The sequence below is a fragment of the Cyanistes caeruleus genome, chromosome Z (assembly GCF_971803275.1).
Source record: "Cyanistes caeruleus chromosome Z, bCyaCae1.hap1.1, whole genome shotgun sequence".
NCBI classification, from domain to species: domain Eukaryota; kingdom Metazoa; phylum Chordata; class Aves; order Passeriformes; family Paridae; genus Cyanistes; species Cyanistes caeruleus.
Genome location: NC_141732.1, coordinates 54821176 through 54848838, shown reverse-complemented (window position 1 = coordinate 54848838; position 27663 = coordinate 54821176). Strand labels below are relative to the sequence as shown.

The following is a 27663-nucleotide window of genomic DNA, read 5'->3' as shown; positions in this document are numbered from 1 at the left end:
CCATCACCCCCGCAGACACTTGGGTTCCGTTTCTTCCCGTTTTGAGGAAACGGATTTCCAAGGGTCGGGTGCGCATCATCTTCTACGTAATTTTGTGATAGTTGAATGTTTCGTTCGCTTCTTTTTCTCCCCTCGATGAGGACTCCCGAGTGTGCAAGAGGCCCTGCGGGGGAGGGCAGCTGCGAACTGTAGGGTTCAGTGCATGCAAGCCGGCAGCAAAAAAAAGATGTTCTACTAGCGCTGCGAGAAAATGCACTGTTCCCCATATCTGATCCGATTCACCTCCCTGGCTCGGTACGATTTGCAGATGGAGTGCTCATCCTGCTCACACCCCGCACACGACCCGGGAGAGAAAGATCACGCTGAATCACTCTTCCTCCAGAAGGAGAAAAGTAATGAGAAAAGAACCTAGTCATGAAATACCACGCAAATACCTTCGTAGCTTACACTGTGCCTTTTATTCTCTCCGGCGAAATGCTTCTGAGTTTTAAATCTGATTTCGTTATTACGTAGCCTCGCTAAAACCTTTATTTCGTGTAGCGGTTTTGGTGGAGAGATGCCTGGGAAGAGGCAACGAAATGGGTTTGGGTCCAAGCAGCGGCCCCTGCCCGTCCGCGGGCGGGGAGATGAACGCTTGCAGTAAATTTGTTTCCCCTCCCCCAACCAAAACGCCTGTAACTTTTTTTTTTTTGTTTGGTTGGGTTTTTTTTTTTTCCACGAATATATTACTTATGTATTAAAGGTTCTCGCTGCCACGGGAAATACCCGTGTTTCAGCGAGAAACCCCCTCTGCGTACTACAAGCCCGCTGCATCAGACATCATCATTTCAGTTTCGAGCAACCTGAACTTTGCCGTGAATTTCACGTTCCTTTCTATAGCCATCGTTTGCGTTTAGGTAGCTGTCTTGCCGGGGGATGCAGGAGAGGCAGCGGACCCCACGGGGGCAGGTCCCTATCGCGGCTCTCCAGCTCTGCCGTGCGATCCGGCGGGGACGCGGCCGCAGCCCGATTCCGCGCAGTTGTGGGCAGCTCCTGGTCCCGGGCAGCCCCTGCTCAGAGCAGCTTTTTGCAGCTGCAAAACTTTGATCTCGGCCCCTTGCCACTGCCTCTCGGCGCTGGGCCACAGGCGGTAGCAGCCACACCGAGCCGCCGGACCCAGTGTCCCGTGGGCTTTCCAGGCGGGGCCGCCGCAGAGAAACCTCCTAGACCCCGCTCATCTCTCAGCCCCGAGTGCCTTCGGGGGGCGAGGCGTGAAGGGCCGGGGCTAGGTGACAACAGCCGCGGTCCCGATCCGCTCGGGGACGAACCCCTTCGGCACGGCACGGGCATCGCCGCCGCCCCGACGGCGGGGCAGAGGCCCCCCCCCCACCTCCCCCCGCTTCCCTCCCTGCCTCCCTCCCTGCCTCCCTCCCTTCCTCCCTCCCTCTCTTCCTCTATCTTTCTCTCCCTCCATTCCCCTGTCGGCGCCGGGGAAGGAGGGTGGCGGTGGGGGCGGGCGGGGGGCGGGGGCGGGCTGAGGGGCTCTGGGCTCAGCGGGGCGGCTCGGGCAGCGGCAGTGTCGCTCCGGCCGGCGGCAGCGCTCTGCCCGCCGGTGCTACCGCGGCGGGCGGTGCCTCTCCCCGCCGGCCTGGGGTCGGAGCCGCGCCCCCCGCAGAGCCCGCGGGCAGAGCCGCCCACCTCCTCTCCTCCATCGCCCCGGCCTCCGCCCGCCCTCGCTGAGGCCTTCTCCGCCCCGGAGCCGGCTGGGCTCCTCCCGCGGGCATGAACGGCTATGGCTCCCCGTACCTCTACATGGGCGGCCCGGTGTCGCAACCACCGCGGGCTCCGCTGCAGCGGACTCCCAAGTGCGCCCGGTGCCGCAACCACGGCGTGCTGTCCTGGCTGAAGGGCCACAAGCGCTACTGCCGCTTCAAGGACTGCACCTGCGAGAAGTGCATCCTCATCATCGAGAGGCAGCGGGTGATGGCCGCGCAGGTGGCGCTCCGCAGGCAGCAGGCCAACGAAAGCCTGGAGAGCCTCCTCCCGGACTCCCTGCGCTCCCTCCCCGGGCCGCCGGGCAACGCCGAGCCCCCCACGCCGCCGCCGGGGCCGTCGCCCTGCGCCGCGCCGCCGCGGACCCCCGCCGAGCTGGCCGCCGCCGCCGCCCTCCGCTGGGCCGCCGAGCCGCCGCCCGCGCTCCCGGGGCCGCTCCCAAAGGCAGGTGAGGCCGGGCCGGGCACCGCGCTACCGGGGCGGGAGGGAAAGGGAGGGCTGGAATCGCGCCTTTCGGTTCTGGGGAATGGGGCCGGAACGAGTAAAGGCGAAGGCTTTCCCTTTCTCCCGACGGGCTCCGTGGGAAGGAGTTGGGTCGGGTGCACTTTACCGCTCTTATAAAGCGTGGAGCCTCGCAGCGACCGGCCCGTTCCCCAGCCAGAATCGCGTCCACCCACACTAGTGCAGGCGAGCGTCGCCGCTGGCAGCTGGCTCCCCGACGTGCCGCTTCCGGGCCTGTTCCCCAGCTGGGCCGGGAACGGGCCGCATCCCGTGTGGATCACAGCAGCACGTCTTTCTGCTGCTCCCGCTCCCGCTCCCGGGCTGCAGTCGCTGTCCGGCTTTCCGCACCCCGAGCATCGGGCTGCGGGACCTCGTCCAGGACAAGATCTGCACGCTCGGACCAAAAGCGGTGCCAGAAGGAGCCGGAAGAGCGGGACGGTGGCAGGGGATGAGCGGGGAAACCCAGTCCTCCTGCGCAGGCCTGTCCCTTCGGGTCGCGTCCGGGCCGGCTTGCGACAGATCGGGGGTGCTGAAACCACCGCCTACAGTGGGCACCTTGTGAGTGCGACCTGTCGGTAATACACGTTTCTGGAGGCAAAACTAGCGCTGTCGCGTTCCGTCCATTGTCTGAGCGGGAGCCGACAGTCGTTCGCGACAGGGGTGTTCGGCAGGCAGGCCACTGCCAGCCCAGTGCGCTCCGCTGACAAGATGTGACAGAATCTTCGGCGGTGCCCCGGGACGGGAATGGCAAACCTTGGGCCCCCGCCCCCCGGGCCCGTGTGCGCCATGGAGCCCGTCCGGGCACGGAGGCGTCCAGCAGGGCCCCAGCGTGCGGCTCTGCTCCTCCAGCACCGGAGCAGACACACCCCGGGCCCGAGGCGGTGGCAGGGCCGAGTCCGACACTGTGGCCGGGATGCCGGTGGTTTGCGACCCGCTTCCCATTTTCCGGCCCTTGGCACCACCTTTCCTGCCTGCCCTCCGCAGCCCCGTTCCCCGCATCGCGGCCCGGTTCCGCCGGCCGCTCCCCAGGACCGGGTAAGGGGGTCTTTCCCCAAATTTCCCCCTGTCCGCAGCCTCCCGCCGGCGCGGATGCTCTCCACTCTGCACGCACGGCTTGGCCTCCTCCCTGCGTGGAGGTGGCTGGGGGTAAGGCCGAGGAGGTGGGGAGAGAAGGGGAAAAACCCGTCTTGCTTCTTCGAGAAAATGAAAGTTCCCGTCCGCCAGCACGATATAAATCTGTCGGATAGGAACGATATTAACTTGCACGCTCAACTTTCCTTCACCCTGATGTATGAACTTCCCAGTTTAAAAGATTACAGTAATCACGGGAGGAGAGTGTAAATCGAATCTGATAGCAATAACTTTTGGGGAAGGTCAGGCTCAAGTGAAATGTTACCCAGCAGCAGGCATTTTGTTTGCAAAATACAATCAAAGTGTATTGATGAGAAATTCTTCCTTGCCAGCCAGTCAGCACTTTCTGATAACAGCTTTACGGAGCGAAAAAACAAACAAACAAACAACAAAACATAACGGAGATCTCCATAAATCAAAGCCCTCAGTGCTGCGCCTGCCCCCCTGCCCACCGTGCTGAGGCCGGGCCGTGGGGACCGGGGTTCCCCGGGACCACCAGGGAGTCTTTCTGCTTGTGCATACCTCACCAGCGTGGTCCCCGGTCCCTGATTGTCACAGACGGGTTTTTTTCCCCCCCACCTTCAATGAACACGAGGATGCATGAGAGCAAAGAGGAAAACGGTCTCCTCAGAGGTTCCTCCTGTCACTTTCCATCTGACGCTCTTTAACCGTACAACTTGCTTATTTCCAACTATATACTGCATGCTCTGGGCGGCAGGGTTTTCCTTTTCCTCTCCTTCCACTAACTGAATTAAAATCGCCGTAAAAATAGAGGATGAACCAACCTCCTGTCCAGCCGGTTTCTAAAACACACACACGACCTCTTCCTCCCTGAGGACGTTATTCTCGTGAAATTTTTTTTCACTGGATGTTTCCCAATATATGGTAAAACCAGATCTGTTTGCTTTTATTCCTGCTACAGTTGTCCATTTCGGTGGGACAGTTGCGAAGTTCTGAAGCTACCTCTGTTGCATCTGCCTCTGCTAATTTGGAATGATTCCTGTTCCTCATACCATGCTCCTGAACTTTCCTTGCCCACATGAGTGTGTGTTACATTTCTCAGTAGTAGTTCTCAAGACTTGTAAACAATACAATGCTATATTCGTCATCTGATATTTTCAGAGCCAGGTTCTTAATGCAGCACAGCTGTTTCTGTGTTAATTTGAGAGCAGCGATTAGTCTCTTACAGAGTATTTAGATCATTGTATATAAGGAAGAAAGTCTGAAGTAATTAAAACCAAAACAAAACCCCAACAACCCAAATCAAGCTAACGAACACCCCACGCCTCCAAACAGACAGCAAGAGTAGAACAATCACCACCAACCAAAAAATTCACCCAAAGCAAACAAAAAAGCCTCCACCGAAAACATAACCTTAGCTTGTTGTGCAGTTATGCTAATTCTGGTATCAGTTTTTCCTAATAATGCAACTAAGGAAAACAGCAGGTACTTTTGAGATACAAGAAAAATTGTGTTCCCTAAAGAGCTGTCCTAACAATCAAAGAACAAGCTTCTTTAACAGGGAGTCAGCAGTGGGTATACCAACAAAGCAAATTTGGTTCCAAAATATTAGACCAAGTTTTCCAGACAAGTTATTAACTTGAGAACAGCTTTTCCCTCTTATCTATTTTACTTCTATTTGGCTCCTTTACAACATCTGACTCATGATTATTAACATATAGATAGTAAAGAAGAATTGGGGTAAATATTGTGCTAAATTCGTATCAGCCTTATTCATTAATTTGTATTTAACTGTAAATGCATATACTGTTCTCCCACTGTCCTGTTTTATGTGTGTCTGTATTTTCACTGCGCTCTGATCTAGGTTGGTATGTGTCTCTGCATGCGTATTAATTGATGAATACTCCCCGTCTTTTATATCCGTAGGAAAATAGTTTCCTTAATCTTCCCAGGAATCACAAACTGGACACTTAAATGCCGGCAATTTGAAATAGAAGGTGTTGGGGGGAAAAAAACCCAACACACAAACACCCCACCACCACCACCACCCACACATACACCAAAATAACCTCCCTCCCCCCAAAAAAAGCCCACACCAAGAAAACCCAACCCCAGGGCCAGACAAAGAAACAACCCTCCCAAAAACAAAACCAAAATCCCACAGGAAGACAAAACAAGCGCACACCCCTCCTCACCAGAAACACACCACCACCAGAAATACAGGAAAAAACCTCAGCTCACACAGAGCAGAATACAACACGCAAACCCCCACAAACGTAAAAAATGTCTGATGACAATATTTCGTTCTTAAAGCCTAGAATATCCTCATGTGAAACTTACAAATTATAAAAAGAGAAAAATCTTTGATGACGAACAGTAGCTGGTACGTTCTAAATACAGAATTATTTTTGTACCTGAAAATACAAACATTTGCAATTAATACATGCATGCATTATTCCTACAATTCAATGTCCACAAAGGGATATTTACAATGTATCTTCACAAATTTTTGTGTATTTGACGATGGCTATTTTATGCCAGTCTTAAACAAACGAGAATCCTGGTCGCGGCGGTTCCAACGAAGGGCTGGGGACAGTCCCCGGAGCACACCTGGTCCTCCCCGAGCCCTCAGCGTATCGGGCAAAGGGATGTTTAAAGTAGTTAAAGCACAGCCCGGCAGACGGAAGCCCCGAGGGTCGGCCAGGTGAGTGGCCAGCTGCCGTGCGACAGCCCCGGGCTATGACACCGCGCCCAGCCCGGGCGTGGAGCCGCCTGACACCGGCAGCCAGAAATGCTCTCAAAAAGGCAGAGGGAAAAATACAGCAGCTTCCACACTCAGTGGTAGCCACCAGAGGGTAATTATCCATGTGTTAATAACACCACTTTGATTTAAATCATTGAAATCTCATTTTCCGGGTGTGTCCCTGTGAGTGTAACAGCTCAGTGAGATGCTTTGCTATAACCCGTGCTGTATGAGACTACCACTGTGCAAAAGCTAAGAGCAAGAGCAGCTCTGCAGTCTCCTGATGATAAAGATGCAAAATTCAGTGAGACAAGTTTTCAGAATTTGAAGAAAAATTTTTAGGCAAGCCTCATAAGGATATTTTTAAGGGTACAGAAAATTAAGCAAATCTGAAATAATATGAAAATAATGTTTTGTAAGGATCAGGGAATATGTTCAAGGTATGTTAACTCATCTGAAGGTGTCTGTTAGTTTGCTTGTGTTTTGTTTCTTTTTAAATACGTTTTCTCCACAGTGGTACTTGTTTTCATCCCATGAAAATACACTGCAAAAGTGAGCATGAGGAAGTATGTTCTCCTTGCATTCAGTCTGTTTGGTAATATTGGTCACCACAGTGCAATCTATTTATGTGACAATTAGGGCTATCATCTTCCTTAAATAGCCTCTCTAACTCTGTCAAGACAGGGACAAGATAGTTGTATGTCCTCAGACTGCCCGCTAAGCCTTGAATTTATAAATAATCCATTCACCATGATTTGTAATAAATGCATAGTGGAGGGATTAGAAGGGAAAGGTAGCGTTAGTCTCACGTTTTCTCAATAATGGATGAGCTATGCCAATGTCTCAGCACCTCCTCGAAAGGATACATGTGCCAGTTTGCTATCGGCAAACAATTCTGCATTCTGCTTTGGCTGCTAAAGCAAGATTGATGCACTGAGCGTATGAGAAAGAGGAAACATACATGACCTTCTCTGTAATACAGAACATGCATATAGAACATATATATTCTATATATTCTATATAGAATCTGGAACTCTGTTCGCACAAGAAAGGCAGCATAATCAGTGTAAAAACCAATTCCCAAAACTGCTAAACGGAGTGAGGTCTTTGTAAAAGCATCTGCATTCCTCAGCTACACTCTTACCTTTCACAGCCCAAATGAGCAGCATCCCACATCTCCGTAGGATGGCCCATCGTTTCTGCCAGTTACAGCCGTTCTCATGAGGAGAACTTTCCTTTGCCGTGCTCACACTGTCAGGCTGTGCTCTGTCAGGATCTCTTCTTTTACTTATAGCTCCCACTGTGGTGAGCATAGCGGCTTCTCGCTCGGCTCAGGCTTGCTCAGACCCTGACTTCTTTCTCTCTAGTGGATAAATTTCATTAATAGTCTTTTTTTCATGCTGATCTGTTAAATGTTAAACTTAGCCCACTAACTGATGTGAAGATGCCCTGCCTGTTCCTGCAGTGAGAGGAAGGCAGGAGATGGTGAGCAGTGAGGCTCAGGTGCTTGCACAACTCTAACTGGTTCCTTCTCAGTTTGGCATGTGGGAGCATCCGCACATTTTAGGAACCTTTGCTTGCTTATTACAGCTACTTTATCTAGTTGGGATGTTTGTCAGGGGCTTGGAAAACCAAGCAAACAGTTGCATTGGTTTTTGCAGACAGTCCCTCCCATTTGTGTATTCAAAAACACTACCCTGTGCGGTTAAAGTAGACTCCGTTAGCCGCAGCTTGGACAGCAATTTTCCCTCTGTGCATTGATGCCTCCCAAGAATATAACCATTGTGCTCAAGGAGGAGAGGCAGCAGAACTGTATTCTTGGGAAATAACAGTGAACAATCTCAAGCAAGTATATTGACCTCCTTTTGCATAAGCAAGCTCTCTTCCCTTCTTCTTGCTGACAAACAGTCGTATTTCGAAGGGTTTTGTACTTTGGTCATGCATTACCAAAGAGTTTCGGGTGTCCTTCTGGAGACAGCACGGTTAATGGGCTTGTTTTCAGCTCCATACTCAGCTCTCAACCTCTCTTAATTTAGCACACAGAAAGCAAGATACCTGGAACAATTGCTAAGAGAGGCTGTGGGGTCCTCATCCCCAAAGTCATTTAAAACTCAGCTAAGCAGGGACATGAGCAACGTGATCTTTGTCTAAGGCTGTTCCCAATTTGAAGGGGATGTTGGACCAAATGTCTTCCAGATGTCCTCTCCAAACCAGACTTTTCTCGAATATGTGTTTGGATGGGACAAAGTGTCAGACATGCTTAAGGGTTTAGAGGAAAAGCTGCAATTCTTGCTGTGTGAGGAACCAATTTTTATGGTTCCAGAACTGGAATACATTTATTTATTTGAATAAATAAATAACCTGTGGTCGTAATGGAGTGGTTCTACCAATGCTGTTGGACCTGCAGGGGAATTTTCATCTCCTAAGTGTCCTCTTCAGATCACAGACAATGAGATGGTGCTAGTGAGGAATTATGATGTGATAGTTCCTCTGAGAAAGCCTGCACTTGGGTGGTGTGTTGCTGCCTTGTAACCAGTGAGAAAGGATGGATATAGCATTTTTGATGCAGCAGAAAAATGATCACAGCTTCTTTGCTTGCACATGGGAGAATGAGACAGAGTATGTCTAGATCAGGTCACATTATCCCTTTGCAGTTTTATTTTCATGGGATGTTGCAAAGGTACCTTAATTTTTTGCAGGATCTCTGAAAAAAAAGTACTTTTTCCCTCTTAGAGTTCTGGTCTGTTCTTTAAGAAGACAGCTTCCTCAGATCTCTATAAAAGCCTTTGGTCTCATTTTTCTGTTAATTTCTCTGACTTCTCTTTGCAGACATGAATGAGGAGCGCTTGGGTGATGCAAGTGGAGCAGACAATGCCGAGACCTACAGTGACAAAGACACAGACCAAAGGAGTTCCCCAGACATGACTAAAACCAAAAGTTGTTTCAACCCTGAAAGCCCTGAAATTGTTTCAGTGGATGAGGTTGGTTTTGCAGTTCAGAAAAATGGTGGGAGCACAGAGAACCGTCCAGACAGCCCCAAGTACCATCCAGAGCAGAACCACCTCCTGATAGAAGGTCCTTCTGGGACAGTTTCTTTACCATTCAGTTTGAAAGCAAACAGACCCCCACTTGAAGTCTTGAAAAAGATTTTCCCTAACCAAAAGCCAGCTGTGCTAGAGTTGATCCTGAAGGGGTGTGGCGGTGACCTGGTGAGTGCTGTAGAGGTTCTCCTGTCCAGTCGGTCTTCAGCGGCCAGTGGAGAGAGAACTTCTGCAGAATCTGATGGTCTTGTTTTGCCTTCCAACGGGCATATTTTTGAACACACACTGAGTTCCTATCCTATTTCATCTTCTAAGTGGTCTGTGGGCTCGGCATTTAGGGTTCCCGACACTCTGAGGTTCTCTGCTGATTCCAGTAATGTTGTGCCAAATCCTTTAGCGGTACCTTTGCAGCACCCGTTCCCTCAGCCACCACGCTACCCGCTGATGCTGAGGAACACTTTGGCAAGAAACCAGTCCAGCCCGTTCTTACCCAACGACGTCACCCTGTGGAACACCATGACACTGCAGCAGCAGTACCAGTTGCGGTCACAGTATGTCAGTCCTTTCTCTAGCAACTCAGCCAGTGTTTTCCGAAGCTCACCTGTCCTTCCTTCCCGATCGTCAGAAGATCCTAGGATCTCAATTCCTGATGATGGATGTCCTATTGTGTCTAAGCAACCAATTTACACAGAAGATGAATATGAGGAAAGGTCTGATTCTTCAGACTCAAGAATACTCAACACATCTTCTTAGACTGACGAGGCATATTACAGCTAAGCGATACTCACAGTGCAGCTGAACTACTGGCCCCTAAGAGGAGGGACATGTACTCTACAAAACTCTTGCAATTGTATTAAAAAGTGACTTTGCTTGGTAGTGTACTATAGCAATAAAGACGTAACTTATTTAATTTCTTGCACTTCACTGGATAATGCCAAATAGCAATACTCTGGCTTTAGTGCTGAGTGTGTGTTGCAAAGGAAGACTTTATGGCTGCCGATTATGGGACTCCAGAAGACTCATAATGGAAGCAGAAGCCCAAGGTCTACTTTGTTCCTTAACTCAGAAAAATGGGGATGTTAAACTAGAATACTTGAATGCTGTTTTATAATTGAGAACTCCTCAGGACATAAGAAATCAAGCAAACATAGTTCAATTGCAAATGGACTAAAACAAAGACTTTATAATCTTATGTCAGTGATCATCCTTGCAGTGAAAGAAAAGGCAGAGGAAAAAAATACACAAATGCAACTAACATGAGCTGCTTCTGTGCCATTTGAGCTTGGACGCTTTTCAGAGAAATATTATTAAGAGTTATTCTTTTCCCATGGCTAGGTTGAAATGTGTAATGTCAGTGTAAAACCAATTACAGCTGTGAATTGCATGAAGTGTATTGTGAAATGAACACCAGATTAAGCATTGTCAGGTTAATGTAGCATGCTAAGGACTCTAGAAAAATAAACTAAGATGATGATCTTGGTTTATGTCATTTATACTGGGCAAATAACATTCTGAAGATAGAGAGCTGATTAGTTCTCAGCCGGTGTTAAGATGTCCAGCTCCAGCAGCTGCAGACAGGGAAAATCTCTTTTTCCAAGTCTGGGTTTTGCTTCCCTGACTTGAAACTTGCAACTGAGATTCAGCAGAAGTTGTCATCAGGGAAGCTGAGGTCTCTTGTAGTTGTACTGCAGACATTTCCAAGCTCAGCTGAGGAAAGCAGAGCTTGCTACAATCACAGAAAGCAGAAAACAAAAGGCTCTCCCAATGCTTCAGAAGCATCTTTATTTCCTGTTCTGTAGAAGTAGAATAAAAAAGGAAATAGGATGTAATAGTGGGCATTTCTTTAAGATAATTTTTAGCCAAACGGCAACTTCCCTTTTCCCCTAGAAAAGTAATGGTTTGAACAATTTATTGCATGGTTGCATGCATTGATTACACTTGCATATTTTATGTGTGTCTGAGTAACATTAGTAATTGCTTCTGATGAGGAATGCCTCTAAGTTTAATGTCCACTTAGAAGTTTGTTAAGCTTTAGTGTCATTTTTTCAACTGTTCACAAGTGACTGCATATGCTTGACAATGGACTTGTAGAAAACACACCTCTGAATGCAGATGAAATGGCTCTCCAGTCTTTCAGGTGTGGGGATTAGTCCTACACTTCAAAAAAGAGGTGAGGCTACCCTGAAGTTGGACTCTGAAGCAGATGGGCTTTAAAACTGTTATATAAATGTATCAGGCATGTTATCTGGTGTCATTGTTGATACGAATGCCTGTATTCTCACTTGGCATTTCATGTTCTGTAAGTCTTGTGCATACAGTGAATCTTTCATTTTCTAAAGGTACTGAATACGCACAAAAAGGAGAATAAAACGATGACTTTATTTTCCTTTGGGGATAAATTAACTGAAAGATACTTTATCTTGCATAACTTTCCAACCTGTTCAGAAAAGTGTTTTATTAGTTATGCTGCAGAGCAAAGACAAATGCAGGGGAAAGGAGGAAAAGAAAATAAATTCCCTTATGGAAGTGTAAATGTGCAAGCATCTGGAATTTTCCTAAATGCAGGGTTTCAGTTGTGTACTGACAGATTTGCCTGCATTCACATGGCACTTGTAAACAAATCCATCTTACAGTCAACCCAGAAAGAAAAGTACTATGTGAAACAGATCTTGCAAACAGAAAGGCAGGTGGTATTGGAATGCTGTGCTCTGACACCATAGAGAAATTGTCAAAGGCTAGATAAGAGCAGATAGCCCAGGAGCTCCAGTTTGGAGCAGATTTCCTTCCTGCAGAAATCTTAGGCATCCCCCTGTTATTTTAAATGAAATTTCCGTAGAGGTTTTCTGTTTGTTTTGCTTGTTTGTTTATGTGTTTGTTTTGCTACAGATGTTGAATCATCTTCAGCAGAAAGACCAGACTGTGATACCTGCAAAAGCTCATACCCTCTGTGGTCTGTGGGTTTTCAGAGAACTGAATTTTGGCATTGGGACACATCTTTCAAAGAAAGATGATCTTTGGCTTACGTGGAATGAACCATTACCACACTTGTGGTGAAAAATGCAGATTTGACGGTATGATTTTTTAAATTCTATCTCTTGACAAGCTGTTTTCTGAAAAAAGAAACAAGTTAATAATCCTTGTCTCTCATGTTATAAAATAACTTTTGACTCAATCGACAAATACTTTTTTTCTTGAATAAAGCAGATATATCTCTGTTCAAAATAAGAAAGGCAAGTTTTCATGTTGAACAGTAATTTTTGTTTGACCACACAATATTTTAGATACCCAGAAGATTATTTTTTTTTTCAAAAATATGTATTTCCCTGCAGTGACACCTTTGAGAAATCGCTTAGTTCGTCCAGTTGTATTATGCAGATATAAGTTTTAAGCATCCCTTGGCACGCTGGCAGGAATCTTTTTCTGCCCACACGATGCTGGGAGCTGTTCGTCAGACCTTTGGCTGTGCTGCTGGGGGCTGCTGGGGGCTGCCCGCCCGATGCCGCCCTGCCAGCAAGGGCAGCGGCGGGGAGAGGAGCCCCGTTCCTGCAGGAGCCCCGATCGTTCATGTGCCGCCGCTAGTCCGGCCCGCGGTGGCCACCCCGGGGCTGGCGGTCGCCGTCCGGGCGCGTTCCCCGGCTGGGTGCCAGCCGTGCCGGCCCCGCGGTTGCGGAGGCCGCCGCAGCGCCCAAAACCTGCGTTTCCCTGCTCCATCTTGTGGCAGACAAAGGCATCTCCTCGCCGGAGCGAGTGCTCGGTGCTGAGGAGGAGAGAGAGGACGTTGGGGTGAGGAGTGTTGAAGCTGCAAGCATTGATGCTCAGAAGCCCCCCAGAGGGGAGGGGGAAAAAAATATAAATTCAAGCATCAAGAAGGATGCCTTGAGCTTGGTGAGGTCTCTGTAGGATCTCAGAGTCCAAAGGGTTGTTGGGGTGTTTTTGGGGTCTTTTTTTGGGTACTAGTGTAGCTGTGGCTTTCTTGGAGCAAGAGACCTTCAGCCCCATGCCTTCTGCAGAGCTCCTGCTTGTGTCTGAGCAGCCTCTCAGGAGCCTCTTTTAGGTGCTCCAGAACTGCTTTTTCACTGTCAGCTCTCTGAGAAATGCCACAGGAAGCTCTCTGCTCACAGCTCTGCTTGTCCAGGTCTCAGGCCCACCAGACACCAGTGCAGTGGGCTCTGCAGAGGTTGGCAGCTGCCCCAGAAGCACATTGCCAAATCCCCACGAGCTGACCTCTACCTGTGACAAGGTGGTTAAGGCAAACAGTGGTGAAAACAGTAACAATAATAATTTCTCCCTCAAAGGAATGCCACGGAGAGCCCTAAGGCAGTGCTCACGTTCTCCAGTATCTCTCATACCTGTAGATAAGGGAATAGTCAGAGGGACAGCAGGGGGGTAAGCACAGTGCAATGGAGATGTCCTGCGCCAAGCTATCCCTTGCCTTGTGCTTGCTGGTGGTGTGGTGCTTTCCTGGGGGTCCCTGACTTGTCCTCCTTATGGGTCTGAAAGGCCACCTCTGCAACATTTGTTATATGCTTGGTGAACAGGCTCACCTCACATTTGTGCTGACATCTTTGAAAAATGACTTTGATTCTCTCAGTATACTGTTTCAGTGATTCATTCTTTATGTGCATTTACTCAGCAGACGTGAGTGGGGAAATAAGATTTATGCTGAATTTATATGTTAATTTTGATATTGAAGCTATCCTGTATTTGAAGAATAAGATCAATTCTTCAATTTCATTTCTTATGTGATATTGCATATTGTCATTACTGGAAAATAAAATTATTTCTGAATGCATACTATCTAAACTTCAATTTTAGTGGACATTTAACTTTGACGCATCATTCTTCTCTCTTCCCTATAAAAACTAACTTAATATGGTATTTAACACTCTCACACTAGTCTGCCAACAGAGGATAACAAAGACAAGACTTTTTACCCTAAATGATGTTTCGTTAATGTGCTCCCTGGAGCGTTCTTGCTCTGTAACAGATTTTGTGCATGACTCAGTGCTGCATGCATGCTACAGTAGGAATCTTGGTTAATGGTTGTGTTCCTCACTAGAGATTAATTTAATTAATTCCCACATTAGCAGCCATGCTTGAAAGCCATAGCCACAGCTATTGACTAAGCATGCCTGTACACAGGCCAAGTCCTGACCTAAAGTGGAGAATCCAGCCCTTAGATCACCCCCGGGAAGCAGATCATGTTGAGGATGGATACAGAGAATCACATGTACAGAAAGGTTTGGCCCCTACAGAGTGAGATTTACTTTAAAGAGGTCTGCTGCCGGAGACGGTGGTCTCCTGAAGCTGCAACAGGAAGAAAATATTTACAGCGCCTTAAGAGTGTGGTTTGCTACTTTATCTCTTTGCAAGCTGTGCAGGAGATTAAGCTGAGAGATAGATAGGAGGAACTTCAGCAAGGTTACATCCTTTCTCTGCCCTATAACCTGAGGAAGAATTTTCCCTCCCTATGAGATAAAGATAACTGCTATAAGGGTTTAATTGTTTTAACTGAAAATTCTTAAAGAATTTATGTGTTCTGTAGATAGGAGAGTAGAATAGTGTTTACCAGATCATGTATGGTAAGATTCTCTTTCTGATTTTTCCTCTGTGAGAGTCTATAACTTTTCAATGTCTGACCTGTCACTGCCTTCAGCAAGAATTCTCCTGAAAACCTAAAGATTATTCTTAGATAGTCCTGAGCAAACAACTATCATAAAATGGCTAAAAGTTGTAACTAAAAAGTAAACACTGTTTGAGTTCTTTCCTCCTTCCTTGTTCGAGTTTATGGACTTCAAACATTCCAACTTTCTCCTCTGTAACACCTAGATAAAACCAGAAATCTTGTGACAAAATTGTACTAATTGCTTTTTTTTTTTTTTTTTTTCCCCCCTAGAGGCAGTGAATACATGAATCAGCAAACAGTTGAGGAAAAGTGAGAAAGCAGAATTTGAGACTCAATGAAATCTGTTAATTCTTCCAGGACATGTGTAGCTCAGAGAGGTGTGCAGGCTCAGGAGGAGCTGGTCTCCCCCTCCTCTCTCTGGGGAGGGTGAGCAAGCATACCCTGGCATTTAGGCCAGCAGTTTGATCTCAGCTTGGGGGCTGCAGCCCCTCAGGAGTGGGCACACATCAATAGGAGAAAGGCAGTGTGAAGTGAGTAGTGTCACAGCAGTGTGACTGTGAAGGTGTTTGTGGTAACTGATAGAAGCTTTCCTACTTAGTTTCATGCAGCAAAGCTCAAACACAGTTTTGGAAACATCCTTCTTTGGAGCCTAGTCCCTCTGCACATTGCCGACATTCCTTCTTGCCATGGCAAGTATAAACCGGGAAAAGTAAGAGATAAAATTCACCATACACAGAAAAACATAAAGGAGACATTGAAATACTCAGAAATACTTCTGTGCTACTTGTCAAATCTAGATTTTTTTAATCATTTTATCGCTTATAAGAGCTGAATGACTCCTGTGACAAGGGATGCAGAAACAATCCTCACAGGCCGTTGTACCTGAGGGAGAACTGTGGTAAAAATTTAAGTTTCTCTGCCCCTGCATATTAATATCTTGACTCACTAGGAACAGGTTCCTGAACAATGCTTGCAGCTGTTCACACTGCACAGCTAGAAACTTTCCTAAACTACAGAAAATTATTCTACATGGCTCCATCCTTACTCCAAACCCCATTCATGAGACTTGAATACCCTTCACAGATTTAACCCAACTCACAGCCCAGTTATTACATTTTAGACCATGTGACTTAGTCACTAGTAGAGTTATGTTCAGCTGTGAGTATGTAATGAATTTTCTTCCTTGCTTTTTCTCCTGTAACTTCTTTTTTTTTTTTTCCCCTAATGATCTGCAGAGGTATATAAAAAAGGAACATTTGGCCACATGTATTTTTCTTCTTTTGTCTCCATTGCCTAATAATTAATTTTCAGGAAAAGGATGGTGTGAGGGAGAAAAGTTAATTTATATTTTATTTCTCTCAAAAATTATACAAAACAAAAGTGGTGAGTTTCTAAGGCTCCAATGGGAAGAGCACATTAGTTTAACTTACCCCCACATATCTCCCTTGACTGTTCTCATCTATGTTGGTGAACACAGTACAGGCATCAATTGCTACAGCCCTTGTAAACAAGTGGGAATTGGGCTGGATTTGGGGTTGCTTTGCAGAACTTTGGAACACATGAGGAGGGAGAGAAGGAAAGGATTTGTCTGACCTTCAATGTCTTCTGAGGAGTGGGTCTTTCCCAGGCCCAAGCCTGAGCTATCAGAGTTTATGCCCACATTGCTGTTGCCTTGAAAAGGGAACAGAGTGATCTATACCAGAGACAGGGGATGGAAGGAGCTGGTGTCCCTGTGCTGTGCTCAAGCCTCCCTCCTCTCCCAGGAAAGTTCACTGCATGTGGTTTTAGCAGACTTGCATGGTGCAAGTATGTGAAAAGCTATGACTAATTCCGAGGTGAACAGTTTATTTTCTGACATAGAAAAACTCAAGCAAACACCCTGCTTTGTTGAATTATGGTTTGGCATTCATATATCTCCTGATTTGGTCATCGCTGGTCTCTGTTGTTTTTAGAGTTTATAATTTTTTCTGCCGTTCTCTTGTTCTGCCAATAGGAGAAGTAACTGTGGTGGTGGGTCTGGTGAGAGGCAGTACAATCCATCCTGCTTGTAGTGGCTCCGCACCTCCTTTGCAGCTCCAGTGTTTTTGCACACTTTCTGAGGCCTGAAAATGCAGATCAGTTGGTTACTGTGACTTGGTTTTAATTTCCCTGCAGAGGATTAAATTGCTGCCTGAAAGAATTCAAATGGCCTTTTTATCTCACCAGCACCCTAAATAATCACTGATGGTGAAGAACTGGTGACTGCAGAGATTCAGCCCACAGTTCCCTTCTCCTTAAACTGGAAAAGTACAAGTTCAGGCAAAAATGTGAACTATGTGTGCAAGATATTTGAGAGTTCCTCGGGAAGTAGGTTATATTTTTCCCTTCCAAATGTCTAGAATTGCAACTGTGTTTGAATTCATCCCTGAGTTGAGATTAGAGGAGGAAAAAGTCAGTTGCAAATGACTGTAACATACATTTACTCAGACCATGTAACATATATTATTAAAACAAATATCTCAAGTAAATGCTGTCTTGCACAACGTGACCTGGACATCAAAAGCATGGCCTTGTCTTCACATAAAACAAGGCGGTCTGGCTGTATTTCGGTCAAATACCGTGTGGATTTGTAAGGGCTAAGGAGAGGTAATTAATTTGGGACGGGAGGAGAAGAGAGCTCGGCTCTGAGACTGGCCCTCCTCCCTCCAGCCGATGGCCCCACCTAGTGTCAGCAAGGACCCTGGCTGGGACCCCCGAGGGGCGCCCACCCGGCCAGGAACAGAGCCACCGCTGTGTGACATTACGGCCAGGTGACTTTGTGGCTGGATGGCGTTGCTGTGGCTGGGTGATGATGTTTGGCCGGATGATGACGTTGTGGCTGGGTGATGATGTGGCTGACTTAGGTTATGGCCAGATGATGTTATAATGAAGAGGGATGGTCTGTTCCCTCCCTAATTCTGTGTGGCTCTGGCAGCTTTTCCAGGGCTTGGTTTGCTGTTTGCTTTGGGAGTCAGCTCAGTGTGGCAAGGAGCGGGTGGCAGGGCGGATGTCACCAGGACTCCTGCTCCCTAGGACCTATTTTTTCCTAACCTGAAGACAAGAGGTAGGCACCACGTCAGGCATGAGCTTCACTGCAGCCTCTGCCTACTCCCAGGCAGCATGGAGCTCCTACAGTGCAGTGGGAGAGCCAGGACGTTCCCATACATCTGGCATGTGTATGCATGGATACAAACAGCTTCTCTCTGAAGTCCTCTCTCACAAAAGGTCGAAGATGTCAAAGGTATTTCTATTATCCTATTTGACTGTGGAAGCGGGCCCAACAAATAAAGAGGGAATGCTTCAGGAAGTTTGTTGTGGTTTAATGCAGCAGTCAGTTAATAGCATTAAGCAGTGAGCAGTTAAGGCATTTGCTCAGCCCACAGACCCCAGATAGGATGGAGAACTAGATAAAAAAGGAAAAAAAAGTATCAAGATAAGAACAGCTCAAAAATTCAAACAAAACAAAACAAAACTAAACTAAACTAAACTAAACTAAACTAAACTAAACTAAACTAAACTAAACTAAACTAAACTAAAATACTATCACTGCTAACAATGATGGTAAAAACAATAATAACACTTGTAATAAAAAGGACAGGGGGAGAGAGGAATAAAACTGAGGAGAAACAGAAATGCATGGTACAGTTGCTCATTACCTACTGACCAATATCCAACCTGTACCCCAGCAGTGATCAGCTCCTCGTGGACAATTGCCCCCACTTACATACTGAGCATGAAGTTGTTATGTGGTACAGAACATCCCCTTGGCCTGTTCGGGTCATCTGTCCCAGCTATGCTCCCCCTCCATATTCTTGTGTCCCTGCTCGTTGGCAGAGCATAGGAATCTGAAAAATCCCTTACTTAACGCTAAACAGTCCTGAGCAAAGACTAAAACATCAGTATGTTATCATTATCCTTCTACTAAATCCAAACCAGACCACTGTACCAGCTCCTGAGAAGAAAATTAACTCTACCCCAGCTGAAACTAGGACAAAGCCGTATGACAAACCTTTGGTTCATCTAGTGTATTAGCATTTCAAGGTATTTGATATTGCCTTTCACCTTTATCATTCTAGAGACTTATTCTTTTCCTCAGTGTGTAACCAAAAGTTTACATTTTTCTTGCTACTGTGCAATGAAATGATGTCAATGGGATAAAAGTTAATGAGTGTCTGGTCAGTCCAGAGATGTCTGGCAATGTCAGTCTATATGTGGATGATATGTATGTCCTTTCAACTGAGGTTGTGTGTGCTGGACCGCTGGCTGCTAGCTGTTTTTTGATATGAAGATGTAAACCTTTTCCCAGTTACCTTTGTCTTGGACATCTCAAGCCTCTCTTTTGCTACTTATTATCTTGATCTCTCTTGGTTACAGTCCATACTAGATTATTTCAGTGTGCTGTATCAGAATATAAACTGTAAGTCTGCCTGGAAAGTAGGACTAATGCCAGATGCAGAAGTTTGTTTCACATTCTCAAACGAAAAACATTTTGTAGTCAAAATAAAGTGTCTGTGGTAATGCCTTGTGTATCTGCTGGAAGCAAGAGTTTCTTAGGCTATCTTTCTCTTCATGCCAAACAGTCCCTATTATGTCCTGCCTATGAAGTAGTCCTCCTGATAGGCTTGAATTTCATCCTGTTCACCATAAAAATATCCTAACTGCCTTGCTATTTGACAGTGCTAAGGTATCAAATCTGAATGAGAGACAGGTCGTGTGGGTTTGAATTGCTGTACTTTCAACTATCTCTGTGTCTGGAATAAATGTAGGGATTGGCGTGTCAGGAGGCAGGGAGCTGTGAAAACTTCAGGTCACCAGTATTTCTGTTTCATCTCCCTCCACTTCAACAGCATAGGGATTTCCCATTGCTTCTACTCTTCTGCTAATACCTGTTGTAACTTAAGATGCTGGAAGAAAACAAAAAAAGATCCAGCCAGTTCAGTAGCACTCCTGCAATATGGGAAGAATATGCATTGGGATGTTTTCCTTCCATTGACACAATCAGTATCATGTACTTTAACAAATCTTTAGTGTTGGGAGAGATAGCAGTACTGTCAAGTAGTTTTCACCTTATTTGCTCTGGGTCTTGTGCTTTATTCTTAGGAAATAGGCAGTACACAGACACAGTGCCCCACTGCACTTGTAAATGTATTTTTGTGTGGATGCTCAGGCCACGAGTGTTTTGTGAGACAGTTTCTGTGGAGAAGTTAGTTACTTGTCTCCAATGTGCAAGATTTTGAAAAATAGTTGTGTAAATAGATTTATTTTCCAAATTCGTATTTGGCTCCCTCTCAGTAGAGTCAGCTAGTGGTTGTTTTTTTTTTTTCATAGAGATACCTTGGTCTGGTTTGTTTTGAGTAGGATGTTCATTTTACTTGACGACTGCTTTGCTTTATGTTTGCACCATTTTAAGGTCTTTGGCTGACCCAGAGACCCATGAAGGGTATATTTAATAACATAGCATTTCATTACAGTGAAGTGAGTTCACTATGTAACACTTTTCAATGGTGCCCATAAAATGAAGACTAAACCAAGGATAGTTAATACCTTGGATGTGGCCTCAAGTGAATTTCCTTATGGACTTCACTGCTGAGTGTGGTGTTTTCTGATTTTCACATTAAGAATAACATTTTTGGAACACATCCTCTTTCTTGCTCAGTAGTGATATTGAGCTAATGCACAACACTGAGTAAAGTTTATGTTACCAAAATTCATTCCTTGAGATGAGTGTCAGTAGGTTAATATTATTGTAGGGATTTTGTGGAGAGCTCTGGTGTAGATTGTTTTACCACAAGAAACATTTATCATAATTCACTTTCATGCTGTCTAAAGTACCTGTGTTCGCACAAAATAAGTCCCATTACCTGTGACTAAAGTACTTTCTTCATAAAATGTGGCCTGTTCTCAAGCTGTCTTTCCTGTGCCCTGATTTCTGACTCTCTGTGACTTGCCTATAATAAAGCTGTTGCTTTATAATGCTCAAGGTATACCTCAAAAGGATAGTGCTGTGTTTATGACTGAGTGTGGTTGCGCTGGTAAAAGTTCTGATTTTTTGTCATGGGCAACTGAAAATAAAACACTGGAAAATGTAATAAACAGATGTTCTCCTTGCCACAGCAAGTTCTGAAGTGCTGCAGTATTTATATCCCAGAACTGTCCCTTTCTTCATGTGATCAAGGCTCTTTTTTTTATTAGAGATGTGCCAAACCATAAAGCCCATTTCAGCCTCTTTAGCTGTGTCTGTTACCTTCACATGTGAGAAGCAGGAAATGACTGCAGAGCACAACATCCTGCAAAGGATTATGATTAGACTTGCCTGCTTGTGTTTTGGCATTGCTTGGAGGCTGCTGTAAAGTTTTAGGATTGCAGTGTGCAAGGTTCAATGCAGAATGCAAGTTATTAAGTTTGCACTCCTAATATTAAAGGGCTGAAGGATTATTTGCCCAGTTGCAAGAATGGCTCTGCCTGAGAGCAAGCTGTGAGAGGTGATCGTTGTACTCCTGAATTTGATGATTCTTATGTACTAAAAGGTGGCAAAGTGATCTGCAGTGCTCATGTGCCTTGCCACATGGTGATCTGGCTTCTCTGTACCAATAATGAATTGGTCATTTATACCAGCACATCTGGCTTGTCCTGGGCATGTTTTTTATCGCTCAGATGCTGACATGGTTTGACAGCTGAGTGGTAGACAAGCTGTGATGGCATACTGTATATTGTAGGATGTGACACAGACCTGAAAAATATCTCTTTAGATGATGCTGTTTTTTGATTATTTGAATTGACTCTTAGCTTTGTAGTTGTTGACAGCAGCACTGCCAGCACTCCTTTTATTCACTTAAAAAAAATAAAATCACAGAAGTTCTTAGTGTTTGGTTGCACCAAAAACTGGTCAAAATAATATATTGAATATGTTTTTGCATCCACCAAGATACAGAGTGGCTACCTTTAGCTTTCAAGTTAAAGTAACTTTCCTTTCTGACTGCCAGTATGGCAAGATCACCAAGACCCTGCCAGTTTCACATGGTAATTGTAAATGTGCTGGCCTCACTAGGCCACATATTCTAGCCTATAAACAGCTGAACGTAGGAGAAAGTGGTTTTGTCTACAGATAAGATTATGTGGCTGGGAAGACATAATCAAATCCAATTCATGCATAGGAATATTTAACTTAAATTGTCTCTGTCACATTACACAGACATAACTGACTATAAAGTCATGGTCCATAGAGTGAAAATAGTTTGATGACAATCTAGAAGTGATTTTGATGCTTCTTCTCTGATTGCAATGATCCACTCGGGTTCACACTCCTGGGGTTTGCAACACATGCTTTAGCACACAAACCCAACTCAGCTCATTAAAACTACAGCTACTACTATTTGAAGGCTTGCTTGCACAAGCCATTGGTTTCTAGATGCCATCAGCCATGCTGAAAGACCAGTGAGAAATATCAGACCAGCCTCAGGTCCATTACTCTACCAGAGCCCACTCTGCTAATTTTTAATTACTATCCACTGTAACTGGGATAATGAAGGGTAATCCCATGCATACATTCAGAACACAAAGTTGTTTTAGGACATTTGCCAAAATCAGCACTACAGAATGGCTGCAAAATTGATGGCTACTGACTGATTTGCTAGAAGGTGAAGGTTTTGTGGCATTGTTTCTTTTTTTTTTCTTTTTTTTTTTTTCTTTTTTTTTTGTTGTTGTTGTTGTTTTGTTTGATGTTGCCATACTTGCAGATTTCTGTGGTGGAATTTTTAATATTCATAGTAAGAAAACAAATATTAGCCTGCCAGTCCAGGTTTGAGGTGAGGGAGATTGATATGGGGAATAAAGCCCTGTGCAAGGAAGACAGCTGAGACTCCAGAGGTTGCCAGGTAATGAGAAAGAAAAATTTAATGAAAAGAGGAAATAGAGCTGCTGTTGTCCTCTGGTGGTACCAGTGCTTCGTGCTTCTCTGGAAAAACCATCTGGGACAAGTGACCTTCTCCCATACCACTGAAGAATGGGAGACTTCACAGAATTTTTCCAGGGTGGCACATCATATCACAGAGCAGAGCTGAGGGTTTTTGTTATTTGGTGCATGGAAGGATTACTTTGTTGGATTTGGCTATGGAAAAATTATATTCAACATCTTTTGCTACCATTTCTCCTTGGCTCTTTAAGAAGGTCTTTTGGAATTTTGTCCCCTCAATGCTGATTTGCACCTCCAGATTGCAGAAAGGAAATTTCCCTTGCTGGCTGGTATGTTGGTATAGTAGCATTTCTTGGGGAGAGAGGGGAATGGCCAGGGGAAGGCAACAGCCCTGTCTATTCCTCTGATTTCTCTTCTGCAGAGAAATTGCACTGAGAGATGTGTCTGACACACCTCTCACCAAACTCCCAGCTCCCATCTTCTCTACCAGATAAGCTGTGGAGAGAAAACATCTGCTTGTCCAGGCTGGTGCTTCTCCATCTGTCACTCCCTCAGGAGATGCTTCAGAGAAAGTTTTGATGTGGGATTCCCAGAGTGACCCTGGACAGGGCTGGCACATTGTCCTGCAGAACCTGAATCTTGGGCGGGTGTTCCCCACAGCCCCTATCAGGAATGAATTAGAGTGTTTCATTCTTGTAAGTGATACTTTTTAAAGTAAACATCCCTGGGTTCCTGTGATGTGTAACTAATGGAGTGCTAAACTCTCAGGGCTGGTTTAAGACTCAGAAAATACATGTGTTGCCAATCCATCATGTTCCTAATTCTAATTAACATAGCAGGGACACAATAAAGCCCCAGAACCTGCACACATTACCAGCTCACATTACCACTCTGTAACAGTCCCTCTATTGACCTAACAAAAGTACACACTGGAAAAATGAGACGCGGTCTTTTCTGACTCAGCTAGACCTATTCAGCCAAAGAAGAGAGCTGAGGACTCTCATTTATTATTGTCCATTACTATTCTGGTATATCATGGAACAGAGTTCTCAAATAGTGTACAATGAGTTTTCTACTTCTGTTAGTATCTGTGTGTGTTACCTGCTGCTAGGCAGGCAGCCCTAACACAGGCAGAGCAGCCACTGACTTGTGGAGCTGGGGGGATCATTTTGCTCCTGCACAAATGAAAAGAAGACCTTATTTGTTGATTTGCATCCATGTTATTTGCAGTTAAGTTGCAATAAAAGTCTTACTGTTTGTAAACCTCTACTAATGTGATTGTCCCAGACTTAAAGTAATTCCTCATCAGAAAGGGCAGAAAAAAGAATGGTAAACATTTAATTAAAATTCATTCTTGACTATATGAACATTTATTTTTAGGTCCCAGGAATTTTGTCTTTTTCTTGTACTGAAAGATAGTGACATCCCTCCTATTCCCTGCAATATGCTCCTTTTAATGTGTGGTAATTCCACTGGTTTTAAGAGATGCATGATGTATAGCCGAAGATAATCTGGAAGGAATCTGGACAGCAAGAGATTATCACATTTATGTTGCACTTATCCCTAAGTGAATGCAGTCTGGCTTTGTGGAAGTTGTGGGCAAGCTGCCGTTTACTTCCACAATTTCATGGTTAAGATTTTATAGTGCCTCTCTCTGAAGTCAGTAGAGTTCACTCACTAGCAATTGAAGTTTAGGTGTACCTCCTGCTGTTGCACATCATTTGGTGTGCTGATTAGAGATAGCATTAGTTTGATCATTATTGACTGAAAATCTGGCATGGTGTTGGAGTGATGCCAAGTTTTGCAAGTTAAGTACACCACAACAAATTACGTGGGCCTTGGGTATATTCTTATGTATTCTCTTACTCCTTGGTAAAAATTTGAGATGATTAATTTTTTTCCTGAACTAGTTTTTTTTTGAGTGTCTTGCTATCATAAATGTATTCAAAGAGTTTTTTCATCATTAAGAAGAGGGAGCTAGTCATATATAGCTAAGCATCCTTCCCCAGTTGTGTATCTTCCAGGTCTCTAGTACATGGTTAAACCAGATGGGTTCAATTGGATGGACATTCCATCTGATGTGCTAGTGTTTCTGTTCTGCACACTTCTATGGGATGGAAATTGTTCCCTGCAGACTAGGAAAGTGTCCCTAAAGAAAATATCCCTGGGTGGAAGTCACAGAGGAGATGGAGATGTGCAGAACAAAGACAGCAAGGCAGCCCAGGTCTGTGGCACAGCAGCTCCTCCCACCTCCATTATGAGCTGGTTAGTCAAAGAAGACCTGGCAAGGAACTCTCAAAACCTAGTGTTTTGTGGATCATGCTGCCAGTGAACTGGTCATACAGTGCAGGCAGAATCTCTGATCAGCATGTTGAGTCTTCTCTTTTAAGGCAAAATTAATTAAATATGGACCTTACCCAATTTCCCTGGCAGGTAGCACAGGAGGTTTTCTATTGACTTCAGCAGAGCTGGTTAAAGACCTTCAGTCCTAGAACTGGTTAATTTTATGCACTGAGTGGTTTGACACTTTGCATAGTTGATATGATCTTGGATGTCCAGAGACCATGAATTACTTAAGTGCCACAGATATTAAATCATGAAGTAGATGACAGTGTCCTCTCTATGTCATATGATCTTGGTGGACTTTGTGGGATAGTCTCTTTTATTATTGCCAGCAATCGTAAGTGCTGAAAAAATACCTTAAGTAAAATAGCATTTTAGAGTACAATGCATCCAATGTTCTTAATATGTATATACACATCTGCAATATGTTAAACTCAGACTCATGCCCATTTAATCTCAAGGATTTCAATGGGGTGTCTGTATGGAATGAAGGGAGAAGTTTGATCCCAGAATACTCAATGGCCGCACCTTTCAGGAACACTTTATGTCTTGGAATTTCACCTAGATTTGTGTTTATAATAATGAACACACCATTTATTAAATACCTATTCATAATAAATTCCATGCTATTGATGGTCTGTCTACTGCACACATTGTTTCATGTACTGCTTGCTTTCTCTTTGATGATTGCAGAAAACTGTGCATCCGGATAAATCTGACATTTGGTCATGTTTTGAGCCACAGTGCTAAATGCCTGGTAAGGGTAGATTTCTGCCTACTGACATGATGAGGATCTATTCCAAGAGTCAAATTAAAGCCTGTCAATGAGCAGCTTCCCTTGTGAGAATAAATGGGTTTGAAGCAGTTACAGCTCCTGTACTCCTCTTCGTGGATATAAGTCAGAACAAGAATGGGCACTTCAGTTCAGCTGCCTTCTGCCATGGGACAAATTCACAAGATCAGGAAGACGTACTCTGCCTGGTAGGAGTGTGTGCAAAACAACTCCTTAGCACCGCAACCAAGAGTGCACCAATAGCAGGGCGAGAGAAGCAGCAAAAGAGATTGTCCTAAATGTCCCTTAGCAGGTAGGTGTTGTGTCCAGCCAGGACACCAGCTTCTCCTCCTGCTGTGGCAATACCCCCCCCTTCAGAAGCTGATGATGGTGTCAGACCTCCATTGTATTGACTCTGGGAAGAGCCAGTGTTGCGGACAGGTAAAACAAAAGGAAGGCCTTGTGGAATCATGGCTCACTCCTGTTACTTTGGCTAAGTAGAAAAGGATGCTGGGAGTGACTCAGCTGAATTAGAGGAAAAAAAATGGGTTATATAACCATCACATGTTCACATCATGGTGTATGGTGGTTGGTTGGATGATGCTGTATTTTAAAAATATGTAACTGATAAAAGCCTAACTGCTTAAAAAGACCCTTTTTTTTTGCAATAAAGGAGTTTCCTTTTGCATCTGCCTGGGGACTCTGTCTCTCTGCTTCCTCAGACCAGAGATCCCAATGATAGCCACTGAGACAAAGGTTGGAAGGAGTCATATTCATCCCCTCTCTAAATACTTATTAGAAATGTTGTAGAGACCAAGTGTGGCGTACTGAAAACTTGTGCCAGTCTGTTTGGGGTACTTAAAACACCCCCAATGAAAGGGTTCTGTTTACAGAATCCTAAAGATACACATTTCTATTGCTGTCCTCTGTGTGCTTACTGATTCTCTCAGATTCTCCCCATGTCTAGCTGAATCTAGCCTCAAATAGCCAACCAGAAGACATGCAGAAGTACTAGCCAAAAAAGAATTTTAAAGGGGCTCTGATTTTATTTGTATAGTAGCAGAAATCTCTTCTACCTCAAACATCACCTAAAATCTAGTGGAAGGGGACTCTGTGCCCATAAATGCTTTCTTTAAAGTATGAGAAGAGTTTGAGACACGCCAGCATTGTGTTTTCTTGTATTGGGAGTACATCTCTTGCTGTTTTCCCAACAGATGTTCAAGAACCATGGGAATGAGAGTTCTCAGTACCTCCATGTATCCATGTGCTGTGTGGACTGAGCTCCTTGACCGTGGAGTTACAGCACAAGCTTGTCTGATTTTCAGTGTTCTCACAAGGATAGGTGGTAAAATCCTTCTGAAATCTTTGGTGGAAACGTCACAGGTGGTTATGTAGCCCAGTGTGTTTTCTGCCAATTTTCAGAGCCCCAATTGTCTTGCATTCACTCTGCCATGCTGTCAGTGCTGAGATTCACGTCTTCTCCCTCCACCACCTCAGGCATCTGTATACTCCACAGTGGATCCACACTGAGCCAGAGCCTGGTACTTGTGTTAGTGTCTCCCAATCTCAATATGGTTCTACAAGCTTTCTTGCTAGCTGGAGTGTAATAAGTTCAGCCTAGATACCCACATGGATCATTTGGCCTGAGTCTGTCTGTCTGTCTTGTTTTAACTGACATGTTGCCAGATTTTGATGCTGTTTTTCATGCTACCTCAGGTCATCCTAATAATTTCAGTGCGGCTGCTCAGAGACTGCAATGCTATAATCTGGCTAGTTGTGGTTATATGATTGAATTTTTACTGCTAAGCGCAGCGTAGCCTACCCAACTTATTTGATTTAGCAGGTGTCTTATTGGCATTTAAA

The 27663-nt window shown here is 45.1% G+C and overlaps 1 protein-coding gene across 1 annotated transcript; it reads left to right on the top strand.

Moving 5' to 3' along the window:
• Positions 1-1673: 1673 nt before the first annotated feature.
• On the top strand, positions 1674-13921 carry DMRT3 (doublesex and mab-3 related transcription factor 3). Its single transcript, XM_086866762.1, has 2 exons — positions 1674-2200; positions 8918-13921. The coding sequence occupies exons 1-2, from the start codon at positions 1762-1764 to the stop codon at positions 9880-9882; spliced, it is 1404 nt and encodes a 467-aa protein (XP_086722888.1). The 5' UTR covers positions 1674-1761; the 3' UTR covers positions 9883-13921.
• Positions 13922-27663: the final 13742 nt, after the last annotated feature.